The sequence below is a fragment of the Micrasema longulum genome, unplaced genomic scaffold (assembly GCF_059751315.1).
Source record: "Micrasema longulum isolate JH-2025_06_02 unplaced genomic scaffold, ASM5975131v1 h1tg003712l, whole genome shotgun sequence".
Lineage (NCBI taxonomy): Eukaryota > Metazoa > Arthropoda > Insecta > Trichoptera > Brachycentridae > Micrasema > Micrasema longulum.
Window position 1 is genome coordinate 1 of NW_028280737.1, and position 17736 is coordinate 17736.

At 33.2% G+C, this 17736-nt stretch overlaps 2 protein-coding genes across 2 annotated transcripts; one reads left to right on the forward strand and one right to left on the reverse strand.

Annotated features, from left to right (window-relative positions):
• Positions 1 to 56: 56 nt before the first annotated feature.
• Positions 57 to 10041, forward strand: FASN1 (Fatty acid synthase 1). The gene is made up of 23 exons (XM_088242370.1): positions 57 to 358; positions 1558 to 1751; positions 2128 to 2356; positions 2488 to 2713; positions 2798 to 2943; positions 3040 to 3152; positions 3231 to 3541; positions 3622 to 4867; positions 4956 to 5165; positions 5252 to 5428; positions 5747 to 5926; positions 6070 to 6267; positions 6574 to 6901; positions 6998 to 7118; positions 7204 to 7403; positions 7483 to 7653; positions 7748 to 7987; positions 8097 to 8261; positions 8368 to 8540; positions 8635 to 8865; positions 9002 to 9166; positions 9278 to 9517; positions 9604 to 10041. Exons 1-23 carry the CDS (start codon positions 97 to 99, stop codon positions 9718 to 9720), a joined length of 5643 nt encoding a protein of 1880 aa, XP_088098496.1. The 5' UTR covers positions 57 to 96; the 3' UTR covers positions 9721 to 10041.
• Positions 10027 to 12616, reverse strand: LOC148270589 (2-oxoglutarate and iron-dependent oxygenase domain-containing protein 3-like). The gene is made up of 4 exons (XM_088242371.1): positions 12372 to 12616; positions 11788 to 12226; positions 11235 to 11387; positions 10027 to 10766 (listed from the first exon to the last, which is right to left on the reverse strand). Exons 1-4 carry the CDS (start codon positions 12455 to 12457, stop codon positions 10497 to 10499), a joined length of 948 nt encoding a protein of 315 aa, XP_088098497.1. The 5' UTR covers positions 12458 to 12616; the 3' UTR covers positions 10027 to 10496.
• Positions 12617 to 17736: the final 5120 nt, after the last annotated feature.

Below are 17736 nucleotides of genomic sequence, written 5' to 3' on the forward strand. Positions count from 1 at the left end.
TAATTAATGGTAAAAAAAGTCTTATTTTGTTTGTATTTACACATTTTACAGCCTGTCAGCAATGATACTAGACCCGTATGGTTCCTGTTTTCCGGGATGGGCTCACAATGGCCAGGGATGGCTCGCGAGATGATGAACATACCAGTCTTCCGTCAGACCATCGAGCGATGTGCGGTCACCCTGAAGCCGTACAACATCAACTTGGTGGACATCATCACCAACGCCACGGAGGCTTCTTTCGAGAACGTGGTCAATTCCTTCATTTCCATAGCGGCCATCCAGGTGGCCCTCGTGGATCTATTATTCTTTTTGGGCATCGAACCCGATGGCATAGTGGGACACTCTGTTGGTGAAGTTGGTAAGATCATTTTAAAACTCTAGATTTAAACAATAATATTCTTTTTGTTATAATATAAGTCATTGTAAAAATGCCCATATAAATAAATATAATTACTATCGGAAGAAAAAAATTTACTGCCTGTTCATCGGGATACTGACAAAATTTTATCACTGCTTTTATGATATTGCGTACATAATGTCGTGCATAAAAAAAATAGCCATGTCAACTATTATCTATAATAAACATTGCATTGCATTATAATTTAGCCTAAATTTATGCTATTCAATTGTTGCTCTATTGCTGCAGAATTTTGTACTAGAGCAGGTGGCTAGTTGGAATAATGTTGAGTTTGAGTATTTGTACTCTTTTGAATATGTAATGTGTAAGGTTAGTTCATATTTTTTTGTCTTAGTTTGTGAAAATAATGTGTAATATATTTTATGTATTTTAACTTCCAAATTGTATATGTCCTTGCCAAATTGATAAATCAGCCACTCAATTGGGCGGGTAGGCTGTTCATTAAATGTCTGCATTCAATTGAATGGCTAGCGATTTATCAAAAGGCCTGATTTACTCAGACTCTTTAATTTTAAGACAGCAAAAATAATTGTTTTATTTTTTTTATTTATTTTGTAATGTTACGTTAGGTTAGGTTAGGATAGAATAGGTTGAGTTAAGTTTAATAACAATAAAAAAGAAATATTTTTTTTTACTAAGCTTAATCATTAACTTGACTTCATAAGTTAAGTGAAAAAACTTTTTTTAAAATTAAAAACTTAAAACTAACCCAACTGTCCTAATCTAACCCATTTGCTTTTGGTTTGGCCGTTCCCAAAGGGCTAGCTTACAACCAGCCAACATGTTGAACATTGAGCTATCTTAATCCATCAACAAACGGCCTAGGCATTCAGTTGAATGCTGGCATTTAATAAACAGCCTCACCGCCCAATTGAGTGGTGGCGGCATATACACTGGAGTCGCATGTGAATTTGACTTCTTATCTGTAGATCAAATATTATGAATGGTTATTTTCCTATATAACTTTTGATGGAATACAAATATTTGGATCATTTTATTCCATATACTGATAGAAATAAAGAATTTATCTTTAAATAATCTTGCAAGCTTATTATACTTAGTGAATTATTTCTCGAGACTGATGTATCATATCATATATTATCATTGACAGCTCGATGATTATATGTCTGTTTGTTCAGGTTGTGCGTACGCAGACAAAACCTTCACAGTGGAACAAGCTGTCCTCGCAGCCTACTGGAGAGGGTGCAGTATCCAGCAGAGCAACATTCCCCCCGGCCTCATGGCTGCTGTGGGGCTCTCCTGGGAGGAGTGCAAGAGGCGTTGTCCCCCGGGTGTGGTCCCCGCCTGCCACAACAGCAATGACAGTGTCACTGTAAGTTATCACCTCATTATGTCCTATTAAAGGAATGATACCAGCTCAGAAATATATCTGAATGTTGAGCCGAATCAAACTGAATATGCAATAATAATGTAATGTGAATATTATTTTAATAACTTATATTTTTCTCGCACATAAATAATCCATACCAACACAAAATATTATTGAATTTGCTTTAGAAAAATTGTGTTTTATTGTCTTTCAACATCAATAAAAAATTGTCCACATTTTGTTAAAATTGTCTTTCCAAAAAAGAGAAAACCTCTTGTGCTTGGAAAGAGACATTACACCTCAAATTTTATAACAGTAAAAACATATTGAAATAGGTAGTATATAATTTATTTTTTTTAAATATAACATTTTATCTCAGATTTCCGGACCTCCCAAAGAGTTGAAAGAATTTCTGCAACAGTTACAAAGTGAAGAAATATTCAATAAGGAAGTAAAGAGTTCGGGTGTTGCTTTCCACTCTAAATATATTGCCGAGGCTGCTCCAATGCTGAGAAATAATCTAGAAAAGGTGATTCCGAATCCTAAGCCAAGGAGTGCTAAGTGGATTAGTTCTTCTATTCCAGAGGACAAGTGGAATACACCCATTGGTAAATATTTAAAAAGATAAATTAATATTATTGTTTATTTGCGACATGTAGAAGCTTTTGATTAAAAAAAATCGTAGAATTCTAAAGTATTTTTTCATTACAGTTTTACTAAAAATACTTGTTTATTACAGCACAATTGAGTTCTGCGGCATACCACGTGAATAACCTTTTATCACCTGTGCTTTTCCAAGAAGCTTTGAAGCATGTTCCTGATAATGCAATTGTGATTGAAATAGCCCCTCATTGCTTATTGCAAGCCATTCTAAAGAGATCTCTGTCCTCGGGGTGTACTAATATTGGACTTATGAAGAGAGGACACGATGACAACTTAATGTTCGCCTTGAGCAGCATTGGAAAGTAAGTTGGGGAAACGCAATTTATTCTACTTGTATAATATTATTTCGAACTCAGACTTATGCTCTCTTGAAAATATCATTTTAGACTGTATTCTGCTGGAGCACAACCAAATATCGGTAAATTATACAACACAATCTCCTACCCAGTAAGCCGAGGTACTCCAGCTATCGCTTCTCTCATCAAATGGGATCACGGGCAAGAATGGGATGTAGCTCAATGTGCACTGAAAGGTGATATTTTTTGCTTGTATTGAAGAAAATATACATCTCTTGATTTCCAGAAAACCAATTTTTCAGCATAATTAATTTCTTTATTTTATTCTAAAGGTTCAAGATCAGGAGAGACCGTAGTTGAGGTGGACCTTAGTAAACCGGATGATAGCTATATTGCTGGACATACTATTGATGGGCGTATTTTGTTCCCAGCGACAGGATACTTGGTAATTAGACTCGTAATTTTTTAATGACTATTTTTCCGTGTTTAAGATACATTCTGTCATTATTTCAAATTCTTCCAGACTCTTGTATGGAAAACAATGGCCAAGTTGCGCAACCGAAACTTCTATGAAATGCCCATCATATTGGAGAATGTCCAGTTCCTCAGAGCTACTATTATGCCTAAAGAGGGCTCTGTGAAATTCCTCATTAACATATTTGATGGCACTGGCGACTTTGAAATTTGTGAAGGCGGCACTTTGGCTGTTTCTGGAAAGATTTCCATTCCTGATGATGCATCCAAGGAAACACTCAATCTTACACCTCCTCCATTATTACTTACCGCTGGAGATATTCTACCACTGCAAGCTGGAGATATTTATAAAGATTTGAGGTATGTTCGATGTCCTTTAAATTGAAAAAATATTTTTCACAAACAAAATTGTTTGTATTACAGTATTAAATTATTTTCAGACTGAGGGGTTATGATTACTCGGGTATTTTCCGTGGAATTAAGTCCTCAGACAACTATGGAATTTCGGGTACATTAAATTGGGAAAACAATTGGGTCTCCTACATTGATACTATGCTTCAATTTGGTATCATTGGCACACCAACAAGGGAACTGTATTTACCGACTCGTCTCCAGAAGGCCATTATAGATCCAGTCAAGCATATGAAACTCATTGAGAATCTTCAGGAAGGAACAACTTTACCTATACAGTCATATAAAAACATCAATGTTGTCAAGTCTGGTGGGATTGAACTTAGAGGTGTCAAGACTAGTCTGGCTCCCCGCAGGCAACAAGCTCAGTCTGCTCCCAAACTTGAGAAATATGTTTTTACCTCATACCAAAATACTAAAGAATCTTCTAAAATGGATGCTCTTACAGCTAGTTTGGAGATTGTTATTGAAAATACTAGCTTGATCAAGATGAAAGTACTCGAAGTAGTGATTGATCGACCGGCGGAAGCTTTATTGAGTCCCCTTGCAATGGAAATTCTCGAATCTGAGCCGATGCTTCGCACTGATATCGTTGTTGCCACTTGTCAACCGGCATCACTTTTTACTGCCATTCTTGAACCCCTCACCATCAAAACCTCCAACAAGGACGTTCGAACAACAGTTCCTGAACAAAATTGCCACTTGGCTATTGGTGTTGATGTACTCACTCGCCATGGCGTTGGAGTATTAAATAATATGATGCAGTCACTTCTTCCGGGAGGAATGATTTTGTTAGAAGAGATTCACGGTTTTCTGAATCAGTCAGACAGCCTCAAATTACTAGAAGATCTTGACTTAGATCTGATCTCTTCTCAACTCAGTCAAAACAACACGTATTTACTTTTGCGTAAAGCTATTCCTATACCATCGAACACACTAACAATAAAAGTAACTGAAAAGAATTTCACTTGGGTTGAGGAAGTTAAAACTGCCTTGAAAGCTAGTGAAACCAACAACACTAAAGTTTTTCTGACATGTGAAGACGAAACTACAACCGGTGTAGTCGGAATGGTCAATTGTCTAAAGCAGGAATCGGGCGGAAACAATGTAAGGCTTTATTTCATGCAAGACAAGGTAGAAAGCTTCAACTTAATTTCTAACTTTTACAAAGCACAGATAAAAAAAGATTTGGTCATGAATGTATTCAAAGATGGATGCTGGGGATCATACAAACATCTAAGGTTGGAACATTCTTCAGATGTTGCAACATTGCAGGTAAATTATTGTCAATATATATATTTTTTAAATCTGTGATTACGTAATGTGTGGAAAATTTATACTAAGCATCTTTTTTTAAACTCAGGTTGAACATGCCTACATCAATACAATGGCTCGTGGCGATTTGGCTAGTTTACGTTGGATTGAAGGTCCTCTTACATACTTCCGAGAAGAAAAGCTACGACCAAATGAACAGTTGTGCCATGTGTATTACGCTCCCCTCAACTTCAGAGACATCATGCTGGCTACTGGCAAGCTACCCCCAGATGCCCTACCCGGAGACTTGGCTGGACAGGTAAATTTACAGCTCGAGAATGTCACGCACTATTAAGGTTTAATTAAACATTAAAATTAATTACTTAATATTTAATAAAAATGCAGGACTGCATCTTGGGTTTGGAGTTTTCTGGACGTGACGCAACTGGCCAAAGGGTGATGGGAATTATTGCCGCTCGAGGTCTCGCTACTACTCTTATAGCGGACAAGCAGTTCATGTGGAAAGTTCCCGACAAGTGGACACTTGAAGAAGCCGCAACCATTCCTGTTGTGTATGCCACGGTAATTTTATTTTTCTTTTAAGTATTTTATTTTTAAAGGAATAACCCGCTAAGCCTCTATATAGAGGCTTGTCAGCAGGTAAGATAGAGGGGATATGGAAAGGGGTTGTGAAAAATACACCACAACACCCAAACTTATTGAAAAAAAGAATTTCTTGGATTTCTCTTTTGCAACTGGCGGTAATCGAACCCGCGACGCCAGTTTCACAATTGGCCGTCTAACCAACTTCGCCATGGCACTTGTATTCAAACAAGATAACACTTTATAAAATTATGTAATTTACTAAAATAGATTATCTTCATTATTCCCTTTTCACAGGCTTACTATGCACTGTTAGTGCGCGGCAGAATGCAGAGTGGAGAATCTATTTTGATACACGCAGGAACAGGAGGTGTTGGATTGGCGGCTATTTCCATAGCTCTTCATATGGGAGTTACAGTCTACACTACTGTAGGAACCAAAGAGAAAAGAGAATTCCTCAAGAAAACTTTCCCACAGGTATTGTATAAATTCAGTATATTTATTCACTTTGAAAATAAAATAAAAAACATAAATTTCCTTAAACATTTTTTTTCAAATTTAAAAATTAAAACATAAAACGGGAACAGCTACATATTTTTATCTATACCTTTTATTTTCAGCTGACAGATAATAATATTGGAAATTCACGTGACACTAGTTTCGAACAACTCATCCTTAACCAAACTCAAGGTCGTGGAGTAGATCTGGTCCTTAATTCTCTAGCTGAAGAGAAGCTCCAGGCGTCCATCAGGTGTATAGCTATTGGAGGACGGTTCTTGGAAATTGGGAAATTTGATTTGTCAAACAACAGTCCATTAGTAAGAAAAACAAATTTAATTTGACTTATATTCTGAAACACTTAAAATATATAAAGTGACAATTTCGAAAAGATTTATTTCAAACTATTTGTAATACGTATGTGCAAACATATTACATAGACTGCACTTAAGACACCAACAGCCTACCTACTTTTTCAATATCATTTCTGTTAAATAGAAACATATTTATTGAATTTGAAAACTGAATTTAAAAGCTTGAATTTTAAATTTGTACCTGTCATGTAGAAGCCATCTGAGTAAATGTAATAAATAAATAAGTACCAATTATTTTTTTACTGTTTACAGGGCATGAGCGTATTTTTAAAAAACACTACGTTCCACGGAATTTTACTGGATGCTCTGTTTAGCACGGATAGTCCAGTTAAAAGAGAAGTTGTTCAGCTTGTGTCGCAGGGAATAGAAAATGGCGCTGTTCGTCCATTACCGTCCACTGTGTACAGTGAACAGCAGATAGAACAGGCTTTCAGGTATATGGCAACTGGAAAGCACATTGGAAAGGTGGTGTTGAAGATTCGTTCTGAAGAACCAAAAAAGAATGTCAAACCGGTTACTAAACTTGTTACAGCTATTCCAAGAACTTACATGCACGCAGACAAGTGTTACATCCTGGCAGGTATATAGAGTCATTTATTACTAATTCATTTTCATAGCAATATGCTATATACACAAACATTCTTGTTTTCTGAATAAATAACATTTTTGCTTTCAGGCGGTATGGGTGGGTTTGGTCTTGAACTAGCCCATTGGTTAGTAACTCGCGGTGCAACAAAAATAGTATTGACTTCTCGAAGTGGATTAAGAACTGGATACCAGTCTCTTTGTGTTAGAAGGTATTTTTATAATAGAACATAAAGCACAATACTAGCGAAAATACACTACCTGTTATGAGACTTAATTGTTGTTACTTGGCTTTAGGTGGCGAGAATCTGGTGTAAAAGTATTGATTTCGACAGCTGATATTGGAACATTGGCGGGAGCTGAAAAACTTCTTAAAGAAGCAAATTCACTGGGTGCTGTTGGAGGTATCTTCAACTTAGCTGTGGTCCTGAGAGACGCATTCATGGAAAACCAATGTGAAGCCGATTTCAAAACTGTTTGCAAACCAAAAGTCAATGGTAAGAAATATATTTTTTTATCACTATTGAATAATAATTACTGTTTTAAAATTATCTATAACCATTTAAATTTCCGCAGGCACAAAGAATTTAGATGTGGCTTCTCGTCAGCTATGCCCTACTTTGGATTATTTCGTTGCTTTCTCCAGTGTGTCTTGTGGAAGAGGAAATGCGGGACAAGCCAATTATGGTTTGGCCAATTCTGCATTGGAGAGAATCTGCGAACAGAGACAGGCAGCTGGACTGCCAGGTAATTACATGTTATAAAGTGTCTTAAAAGCTATATAGAATACTTACTTCTTGAAAATTGAGCAAGAACTTAAGTGATTTACAATTTTTTTTAGGTCTCGCAATCCAATGGGGAGCTATCGGTGATGTAGGACTCATTCTTGAGACCATGGGAGACAATGAAACCGTTGTGGGAGGCACTCTGCCCCAACGTATGTCCTCTTGTCTACAGACCATGTCCACTCTACTGCACCTCCCTCATCCTGTCCTATCCTCCATGGTACTGGCTGACAAGCACAAAGCCAAGTCTTCTGCCACCCACCAGGACCTGACACAGGCTGTGGCCAACATTCTTGGTAAAATTAATTACTTATTTAATAATCTTTATTTGCAACTAAGAAAATAAATATACTGTTCATTATGATTGAAAATTCTGTAATACTGAAATTAACCTTTTTTTAATAGGTATTAAGGATGTGAAAAAAGTCCCTGGCACAGCTAACCTGGCTGATCTTGGAATGGATTCTCTTATGGGAGCAGAAATTAAACAAACTCTTGAGAGGAGCTATGATTTAGTATTAGGAGTACAAGAAATAAGGAATCTCACATTTAACAAATTGCAAGAATTAGGTAATGTTCCTTGTGATAAGACTTTTTCATACATACATAGATAAATCAAAATGCTTAATTAAAAATAATGTATAAACATACATTTCAAGAATTTATTATGTCCTAGGCGGTGGAGATACTAACACAGATGTACAAATAGAAAAAGTAGAAACAAATGGGTCAGGTGAAAACGCACAAGTACAATATAGTGCCACTAATGGGGAGTTAATGCCAAAACAAGTGCTTGTTAAATTACCATCCAAAGATTCTAAGAATCCCAATGCATCTCCGATATTCTTGGTAAGAAATAATTTATTACAAATATCTGTTTTCTACTTAATATTGTTACGTAAATCACTCAAGTTTTAATGCCTCATATATAAATGATTTATAGGTCCATCCGATTGAAGGTATCGTGGATATGCTTAAAACAATTGCCAAAGAAATTGTGAGGCCTGTTTATGGTTTACAATGCACAAAAGATGTCCCACTTGATTCTATGGCTCATTTAGGAAACTTCTATGTTCAACAAATAAAATCTATTCAAACGAATGGACCATACATTATTACCGGATATTCATTTGGAGCCGGAGTTGCATTTGAAATGGGTATTCAACTTGAAAAGGTAAACCATTTTATTTATCTATTTCCTGTTTACATCAGATAATTTCTATAATATTCTTCTGATTAGAAACCGGTAGACTTAAGTAATATATTTTTTTAATGTATTAGAAAAATCTAATAATCTTTGCTTATTCTAGGCTGGAGAAAAAGTGGAACTTATTTTAATTGATGGTTCACCATCTTATGTCGCAACACACACTGGAAGTCATAAAGCCAAGAGGCCCAATGCCACTCAAGCTTCTAATGAATCTGATGCTCTCAGCTATTTTGCCATGTTATTCAAAGACATTGATCAAGACAAGGTATAATATGATATCTTCTTTTGTGCAGAGGGAACTATGCTTAAAACTGAAACTAGTAATTTTAGTTTACTCATCTCATGATATTGATAGTTAAATTCTATTATTTTTCAGCTCTCTGCAGATTTGCAATCCATGAAGTCCTGGGAACAAAGAGTACTGCATACAACTGACTTACTGAAGTCTTGTACTCCATATCCACCAGCTCAGCTAGCTGAAGCGGCTAAATCTTTCTACTATAAACTGCTTCTCGCAGACTCGTACAAACCATCTTCCATATTTGGTGGACAAGTGACATTATTATCAGCTAAAGATAATTTTGTCTCTTTGGGAAATGACTACGGATTGACACCGGTAAGTTTAATTTGTAAAACTTATTTTAAACTTAAAATGGCGACTGCTCTAAGTACCTATTAACCAATATCAAATTTGAATTTCAGATGTGTAAAAAATCTGTGAACATCCACACTCTATCAGGAAACCACAGGAGTATATTGGTCGGAGACTCGGCCTTGAAAATAGCTAGCATCGTCGAAAAAGCCGCACCGCACGTTTGAACTTCTTAGTGTTAAATTAATGATTTCTTAATTACATTACAAAATTAGTTTATTTGTAATAATTATTCTTACAAAGAAATTTTGAGATCTTTAAATTATGATACATAAGACATATTATGTACATTTCTCTCATTCCAAAGACATTCCATTTAGAATTATTGTTGTTATTTTAATTAGTAGATATTTCTTATATATTGTGATATAGTTGTATTATATCACGTGATGTTATTTATACATAAATTATTTTTTTATTTTGTTTTATGTACATTGGATTGTAAATATTAAGAGTAGAAATAAAAACCACACTCCACTAACTAACAATCAATGTTTTATTTCGAAATGATATGTCTGCACACATTAAACAACATAACAACACCTATTTAAATAAACATCACTCTTAACACACTCATTTCATACACGCTAATAACAAACAGTATTATCAAATATTTGGTGAGAAGCAGATGCCGGCTATTTTCAGAACTATCTACATTACTGCAACTGTGATTGGGAAGGTAAATTATTATTAAATTAATATCACAGTTTTGCCATTATCAATGACACCCTTAAATCAACTATCACGTTAATGGCGGCAAGGTGAATGGACTTTGTGTTATATTATAAATATCTCAAACAATTGCAAAAACACAATAGAAGAAGGAATGTGTAGTAAATAAATAATCTATGGAATTTTCGTCCTTGTAAACACACCCGTTGTAACTAACCCGCATCACACTAAAACCACATGGCAACAACTAGAAATGGAGGGAAAAGTTAGGTCAGTCTGTCTTGACGGAAGGGTCTGAGATGCCGTATTGCGGATCACAAGTGAATGACACAGTCAGAGCATATCTCGTTCCCGAGGTAACTTTCTCTACATAATGGAGGTTTTCAGAGCCACTAGTGAACATGGCGACTCGAGCTTTTCGTGGTTCCACAGTTCTGTTTATATTATCTTTATCCATAAACACGAACCTTCCACCTTCAAAATCTCTTCCATAATCACTCAAGTAGAGAAGTGAAGTGTAATGGAATGATTTGTAGGTTTCCTAAAAGAAAAATAAGTTTCATTAAACAATTTATTCAAAATAAAGCAATATTTTTATCGAGTAAAATATATATGCATATTTATACTATAATCATATTTTCAAAAAACTTTTCTTTAGCGCTAGGTTGTGAATAAAGATGTTACAAAAAATATGGTTATAAAAAAATTAAAAAATCATTATTTCTGCTGAAAAACTGAATATCCTAAGCTGGTTGTTTTGTTGTTTTTACAAATTGAATGGTTTTAATACTTCACAAATGTAATATCTTAAAGTTTTAGGTAGGTGTTAAAATCCATTTTAACAATATTCATCCTCATTAAAAAACGTACTCCTCTTTACCTACCTTGAAATTATTTTTAACGCACAATTGTTATTCATGAGCTGGGTATAATTATGACCAATTAATACATTGTGTTAGGAGTTTTAAACTACATTTAATTTATTGAAATATAAATAATTAGGACCTACTTTATCAACATGAGGGTGCCAATATTCATCATGAGTTGTAACTGCGTCTTTAGAATCTATTCTGGAAAAGAATGTAGGATGTGTCAGATATATTTCATCTGAATCAACTCCAAAGTTATGGCCAATTGCGTGCTGGATCTTAGTTTTAATGACCTTGAAAATAAAAAGAATTATATCTGTGAGTTAGAAAATAATTATTAACATTTACTTTATATTACTCTAAGGCCGGGTTGTTTGATCATTAGTAATAGTTAAAAATCAAAATTAATAGCAAAAGTATTCCTTTTGTTTTCACCATTGAAAATATTTTTCTGCTGCTCAAACTATGAAATAATACTTTACTAAAGGCAACAGATAGAAAAGTTGAGGCAATATGGATGAACAAAGGCAGAATGGTGAATGTTACATAACGTGTTAAGTGATTAATTAAACCAACTGATGTTTTGTAAGTCCTGTAAATGCAAATGCCTAGATTTCCATATTCTTATATGGACTTATAAGTGTTTAATTAGTAAATACCAATCCAGCTAGTAAAACTTTTATCCTTGCTCACCTTGTACGTCGTGATATCAATTTTATTGAAAATATCTTTAGTATTTTCTAGAGAATATACATTAATGAACACTTGTCCTTGGGATAGCGCTCCTGAGTGCAGATCTAAAATAGACGCCCCTCCATCGGAGCCTCCAAGAGCGATTCCATTTACGGCAATATTTAAGAGACTTTCAGCTTCACTGGTTGTGACGAGACCATCCGACACAAACCTTCCACATTTTTCCGGAACACAAGCGGGAAACATTTCCAGTTCTTTTTTATAGCTCTCCGAGCAGTCCAAGTTCTGACCTCTGGAGCGGAGAATTTCATTCTGCTTCGCAAACGTAAACTCCTTGCTTTTTTTTTGAGTAAAATAAACTATTGTAATTATTGCAAATATTGTGACGGATCTGGTGAGTATCCTTTGATATTGAAACCTAGGCATAGGTCCATATTTTCTGAAAAAAAATACAGATGAAAACAATAATTGGTCCTTTCTACCCTTAGAAACGGAAATATATCAAATGAAGAGTTTGGTTTGGATAAATCACAGTTGTATTGACCAACGTGATTTTAAATTTTTACACTTTACAGAGAACTTACAGCGGGGCGTCCTTTTCCTCGGGTTTAGAAGAATCACTGACTGAGTTTACTTCTTTGGATAAAGGTTTTCTTTGACGGCTAACCATTTTCAATTTGATAATAGAGATGACAAGATTTTTTAAACGCAGTTTTAATTATAAAGTATAATCTCAAAATGCATGCACAAGAATAATATTATACACGGCATATGTGCAAATAAACTAATTTTACACAAATACGCGGTGCCTGACGCGTCCACTGCCAATGTGTCAATTTGACAGTTGTTGCTTAAAACTTACAATAATTGTGTTGCCTGTGGTCTTAAAACCAAGTCGCTTGTTTCGTGGTGTTGCCTGTGTTTTTTTTTATTATTGCGTAAAACCAACACCGGGACCTAGTAGGTATTGGTAAAACGCTACAATTTGTGTTTCTAGAATTTTATATTTAGAATGCTTTTATTTTATTTTCTTCAACAATAAATTGTAGAATTTAATTAGTGAAACCGTTTTTCATACCTCTACGATCAATATTTTTATTGGCAATAGACATAATTTTTATTAATTTCTGGTCCCAAAGAAAAAAAACTAGTACCTTTTATATAAATATTTGATATTTACGTTGTTGGAACTCGAATCTTTGAAAATAAATTCAAACATAATTTTCTGTGACAATTTCTTCGTGAAAACTAAATATAATGGAATCTAAATATATCATTAAAATAAGTACAACCTTTTTATTGAAATCTTATTGGTATATAATCATTTGACTCTATTTTAGTGTTAAATAATGCATATTCCTAATAATTCAGATTCAAATCAATAACTGTATTTACCAATTCATTTCTTTTTGTTTGAATATAACTTTATCCAAGTAGTTGGGCATTTTGACAAAAATTTAAAGAATAACTCTTTTGCCATATAATTCAATGAAAACATATTTTTTAAAAACGTATTTGATTAATTGCAAGTGCTTTCATGACAAGCATAACAAAATTAAAAAGAGGAAAGTATCAAAAAAAAATTACATTACTTACTTTCAAAAACAGAGTCTTAAACTTATTACATACATGGTTATTGTTGTATACTTACCTATTATAAATATGGTTAGATGTGAAAACAAGTGTCTACCGAAGTAGGTACTGATAAATAGTTACTATATTTATTGCACTCTTTGCATATTTTGGATTGAAATAAATAATTGTTTACAAATGGCTGAAATCGATTTTGGTTACCACATTTCAAATTCACTTGCGTGTTTACTGAGTCACGAGTTAAGTATCTTCAGTTCGATAAGCGACTTCGAGTGGCAGCGTTGGTGTTACATAAAAATATTAACAATGGAATAATGCATGTGAGTAGATAAAAACGTATTTAACATTAAATTTATTGCACCGGGTTGTTAAATATGTTGATGATTTTTTTTACTTATAATTTTAATCGATTGACCGCCGAAATTAATTGGTGATTATATTTTTTCTAGGCTGCAAATATTTTTTGGATGATTTTTCGTTGTTTGTAACCCCTTTTCCTTTGTATGAACACTTTATAAACTTTTTTTAATACAAAAAAATAATACGGTTTGTCCAAAATACCCTCATTTTTTTATTTTAAGTAATATTAAATATAAAAAGTATTTTAAGTAATATGAAGTAATATTAAATACTAAATTTCGTGACTGCGAAATATATCATCTAGTAACGTTATGATTACTTAAATAATTATAATATTATTTATTGTTTTAATCAAATTTAGATTTACGTCAATGGAAAGAAAAGAAAAAAATCCATCATTTATACGTTGTGCCTAATGATATATTGTCAGCGTTATACGAATCATTGAGGGTTGCTCTAAAAAATACATAAATACAAAAAGTTATGTTTTTTCCCCTAGGTACTTTACTATTCCCAAATTTTTAGTGGGTAGGTAAATATTTTTTTATACTCCCGTCTCACAAGCTTAGGGTTCAATTTCCCCGGTGAGATCATAATATTTGCATGTGGTTTTTCTCCACATTGGCATTATCACTGTAATACAATCAGAATCATCGGCAGAGTGTGAATGACAAACGGCATGATAACCTAGAAAAACAAAATAAAACGAAGGATTCATTTTTTATTGATCGAAATCGGTTCAAAAGATACAAAATAAAATTACATATGGTAGGAAGACAGAAAGACACGTAAATTATAATAACGTTTCTACCTTCTAATATAGTAAAAACTCGTGTTTAGAGAGGGAGTTCGTTTTACTTTTTTTTCCTAAATAAGTTCCTTAAAATTAGATATAATATTCTAAAAGAAACTTAGATTTTAAAAAATTTAGATTTAAATATTTTGATACTTGGTATTGATTTTAAAATATCTCGAATATACAGTTTGATTAATAAAGTTTTTTTCCCCCACATACATTGTGTACAATAATTTAAAACTGCAGTTGTATCTCAATTGCATCTGTGTAAAGTTACATTATTTGGAAATCTAGGATGATTAAAAGAAAACAATCGAAACGGCAGGCATCCTAAAAATAATGCCTTATTAAATTCTTCATTACAACTATTAATAAATAATGAAATAACTTGTGTCCTAAAAAAAAAACATATGAACTAATTAGTCGACAGTTACTCGATTTTTTAAAACTAAATTAATGTTTTACATGTAATTTTTAAATTCTATAAAAATGTACTTAATGTTGGATTGACGCTAACTAAATGATTTTTAAAAATAGCATTGCCTTTAATGAAATTTTCTTACAGCTTTTCAAAAAGCATATTTGTGGGTATTGAGAACTTATATACCTATAAGACAGGCGCCGTGGCGCAGTTGGTTATACGGCCAACTGTGAAACATCCAAGAAAGATTTTTTTCTCAATTAGTCTGGGTATTGTAGTGTAATTTTCATTACATCCTTTCATTTCCATATCCCCTCTATTTCACCCGCTGACAAATTTCTAAATAGAGGCTTAGCGAGTTATTCCTTTTTTTCAAAATAATAATTTTAAAAAAAACTGTACACGTACAACGTAATATTTTCATCAAACCAGCAATAAACTACCATTTTGAAGCAATGAAAGTTGTCTAAATTAGTTATAGTGTCATTATTTTCGTGATCTTATATTTTAATTACAATATTTAATGTGAACTCCATATACGAGTTTTCCCCAGTAAGGACATTATTTTCAGTGCTTCTTATTTTATATAATGAAAAAATAAATTAATTAAATAGTAAATAAAAATAAAACATTATCATTATTATTATTATTATTTATATAGGATTCATCGATTATAAATATATACTAAAAGCTTACGGAAATTAGAAAATACCGTTTTAAAAAAGGAGTCCAAATTTGAATAAAGACTTCGATTTCTAAGCGAATAATCAAATGAAACAATAAAAATAGTTAATAACCAATCGCAAATTCCATACGTAGGCGTAGGTTGATAAAGAATGTATCTATATGAAAATCTATTTTTTAAATCTCAAATAAATCGGTGCCTATTTGACTACCTTACATGTCCGGCTAATTTCGAGAAAAACGCATTTAAAGTTTTCGACCCTTTAATCTGCAATGCCAGCACCATTCATTTGGCCTTCTAAATTAACATTGTGCTCCCTTTTCCTCCGTGGTTGACTTCTTAGAATATCGAGTAACTTTTGCAGCATCAGTTAGCTATCGCTCATAAACAGAAAGACCACGGGGCGCCTAGAAAACTTATAAAAACGACCTATTTAGAATTTTCGTAACTTGTAAAACTTGTTGTTTCTTGTTTTCGAGACCCTAAAGCATTTTTTACGAAAAAAAAAATGAATGGCTGGCTCTCACCCCTTAATTAATTATTTGTTTATTGTTTTTATTTTATTTTGGGTTTTTACAGCTATTACATAAAAAAATACGTAGAAATATATTAACAATACTAGAGCCAATTAAAAAAATCCACTGTAAATCTAATAATATATAAGAAAAGAGTTTACGTAATTATATGTGTGTGACGTTTGTATTCATGTATGTGTATGTGTGAATATTCATTCACATACATGAGGGAGGGATGTGTGTGTGTGGTTTAACGAGGGAAAGAGTGCGTGTGTGTGGGTGCGTAAGTCTAAAAAAAATAATAATCAAAAAAATAATTTATTTTAGAATTTATTTTTCATTCTTTTCTAGCTCGCAGTTTAAGAATCTAGATGGGTTTGGTTTAATAAATCAATAAAGATCAAGATGGTGATTATGTATATATTTCGTTGGGCCATTATATATTATATTTTATGCTTCTGTAACTTTCACATTATTATAAACATATAAATCATAAACCAAAAAATAAGAAACTGTTTTCAATTTCGAGGTTATGTTAAAACATTTTGAGTAAATTATTTTTATTATTATTATTCCACCGTCAAAATAATGCTTTAATTTTAATGAAATCACAATTACATGATTGGAAAGACAATCAATCTATTGGGATAATAATATGATCAGTCTTACGCTTTAGGGGGCAATCCAGGGATTTAAAAAAAAAAGCACCACAACAGGCCAGGAGACCCAATCACAGTGGTAAATTACGCCCCAGAATATCCAGGCTTAAGAAAATTCACATTAATTTTTTGTGTTCTACCGGGAATATTCTAGGGAAAACTACCTTAAAAAAAATATTTCTTGTCAAACGTGTCGGGAATTAAACCCGAGACCTCTTGCATGAGGTCAACGCGTTGTTCGTTAGACAACGAGGCGGAAACATTTTCATATTTTTATTAAATAACGTTTTACATTTATTGAGTACAAACACAGAGCATAGTGACGCAACCAGGAACGACCTATATCTAACTGACCTGCAAACTTGCCCGGACTCGCTAGAAAATCATGCACTTACGTACCTATATATTCACACACACATATGTGTATTATATAACCAATGAGAATCTTGTTTATTGTACTTGATTTATTTTAACGGTATAAAAATCTTAGAGTTATAACACGGACAAAAACCATTATATGATTATTAAGCACGAAGTTAGCTACATATTACAGCAATACAACGAGCTTTAGGTACTCAGGTCGAGAATTGCAAGCGTAAAACCATCCGTTACACGTTTGTTATTTAACTAAAAGCCACACCAATTTGTTAAAACTCTTTTGTTCTATGTAATAGTGCTTAAGGGCTTCTCTGAGCAATTATTACTCTGAGATAAAAATGCTACGACTGTTTTTTTATAATGCAAAACAACATAATTTAAATCAGAAATATAGAATCATTACAAATTAATTGTAAGTTAAATTATGTATTTATGATAGTATTTTGTCTCTTTTCAAAAGACAATTTAAAGGATTATTATTATTATTGTGGAAAATTTATATAGCGCTATTTTTGTGAAAATTGCCTCAAGGGCGCTGTACA

Excerpts from the sequence above, each read along its gene's own strand:
- FASN1 (XM_088242370.1), top strand. The coding sequence starts at position 97 with ATGGGCTCACAATGGCCAGGGATGGCTCGCGAGATGATGAACATACCA. Across the intron at positions 2,357-2,487 it reads CAAGTGGAATACACCCATTG|CACAATTGAGTTCTGCGGCA; the intron begins GTAAATATTTAA and ends TGTTTATTACAG. Across the intron at positions 7,119-7,203 it reads CAGTCTCTTTGTGTTAGAAG|GTGGCGAGAATCTGGTGTAA; the intron begins GTATTTTTATAA and ends ACTTGGCTTTAG.
- LOC148270589 (XM_088242371.1), bottom strand. The coding sequence starts at position 12,457 with ATGGTTAGCCGTCAAAGAAAACCTTTATCCAAAGAAGTAAACTCAGTC. Across the intron at positions 12,227-12,371 it reads GAGGAAAAGGACGCCCCGCT|AAAATATGGACCTATGCCTA; the intron begins GTAAGTTCTCTG and ends ATTTTTTTTCAG. Across the intron at positions 10,767-11,234 it reads GGCACCCTCATGTTGATAAA|GAAACCTACAAATCATTCCA; the intron begins GTAGGTCCTAAT and ends TTTTTCTTTTAG.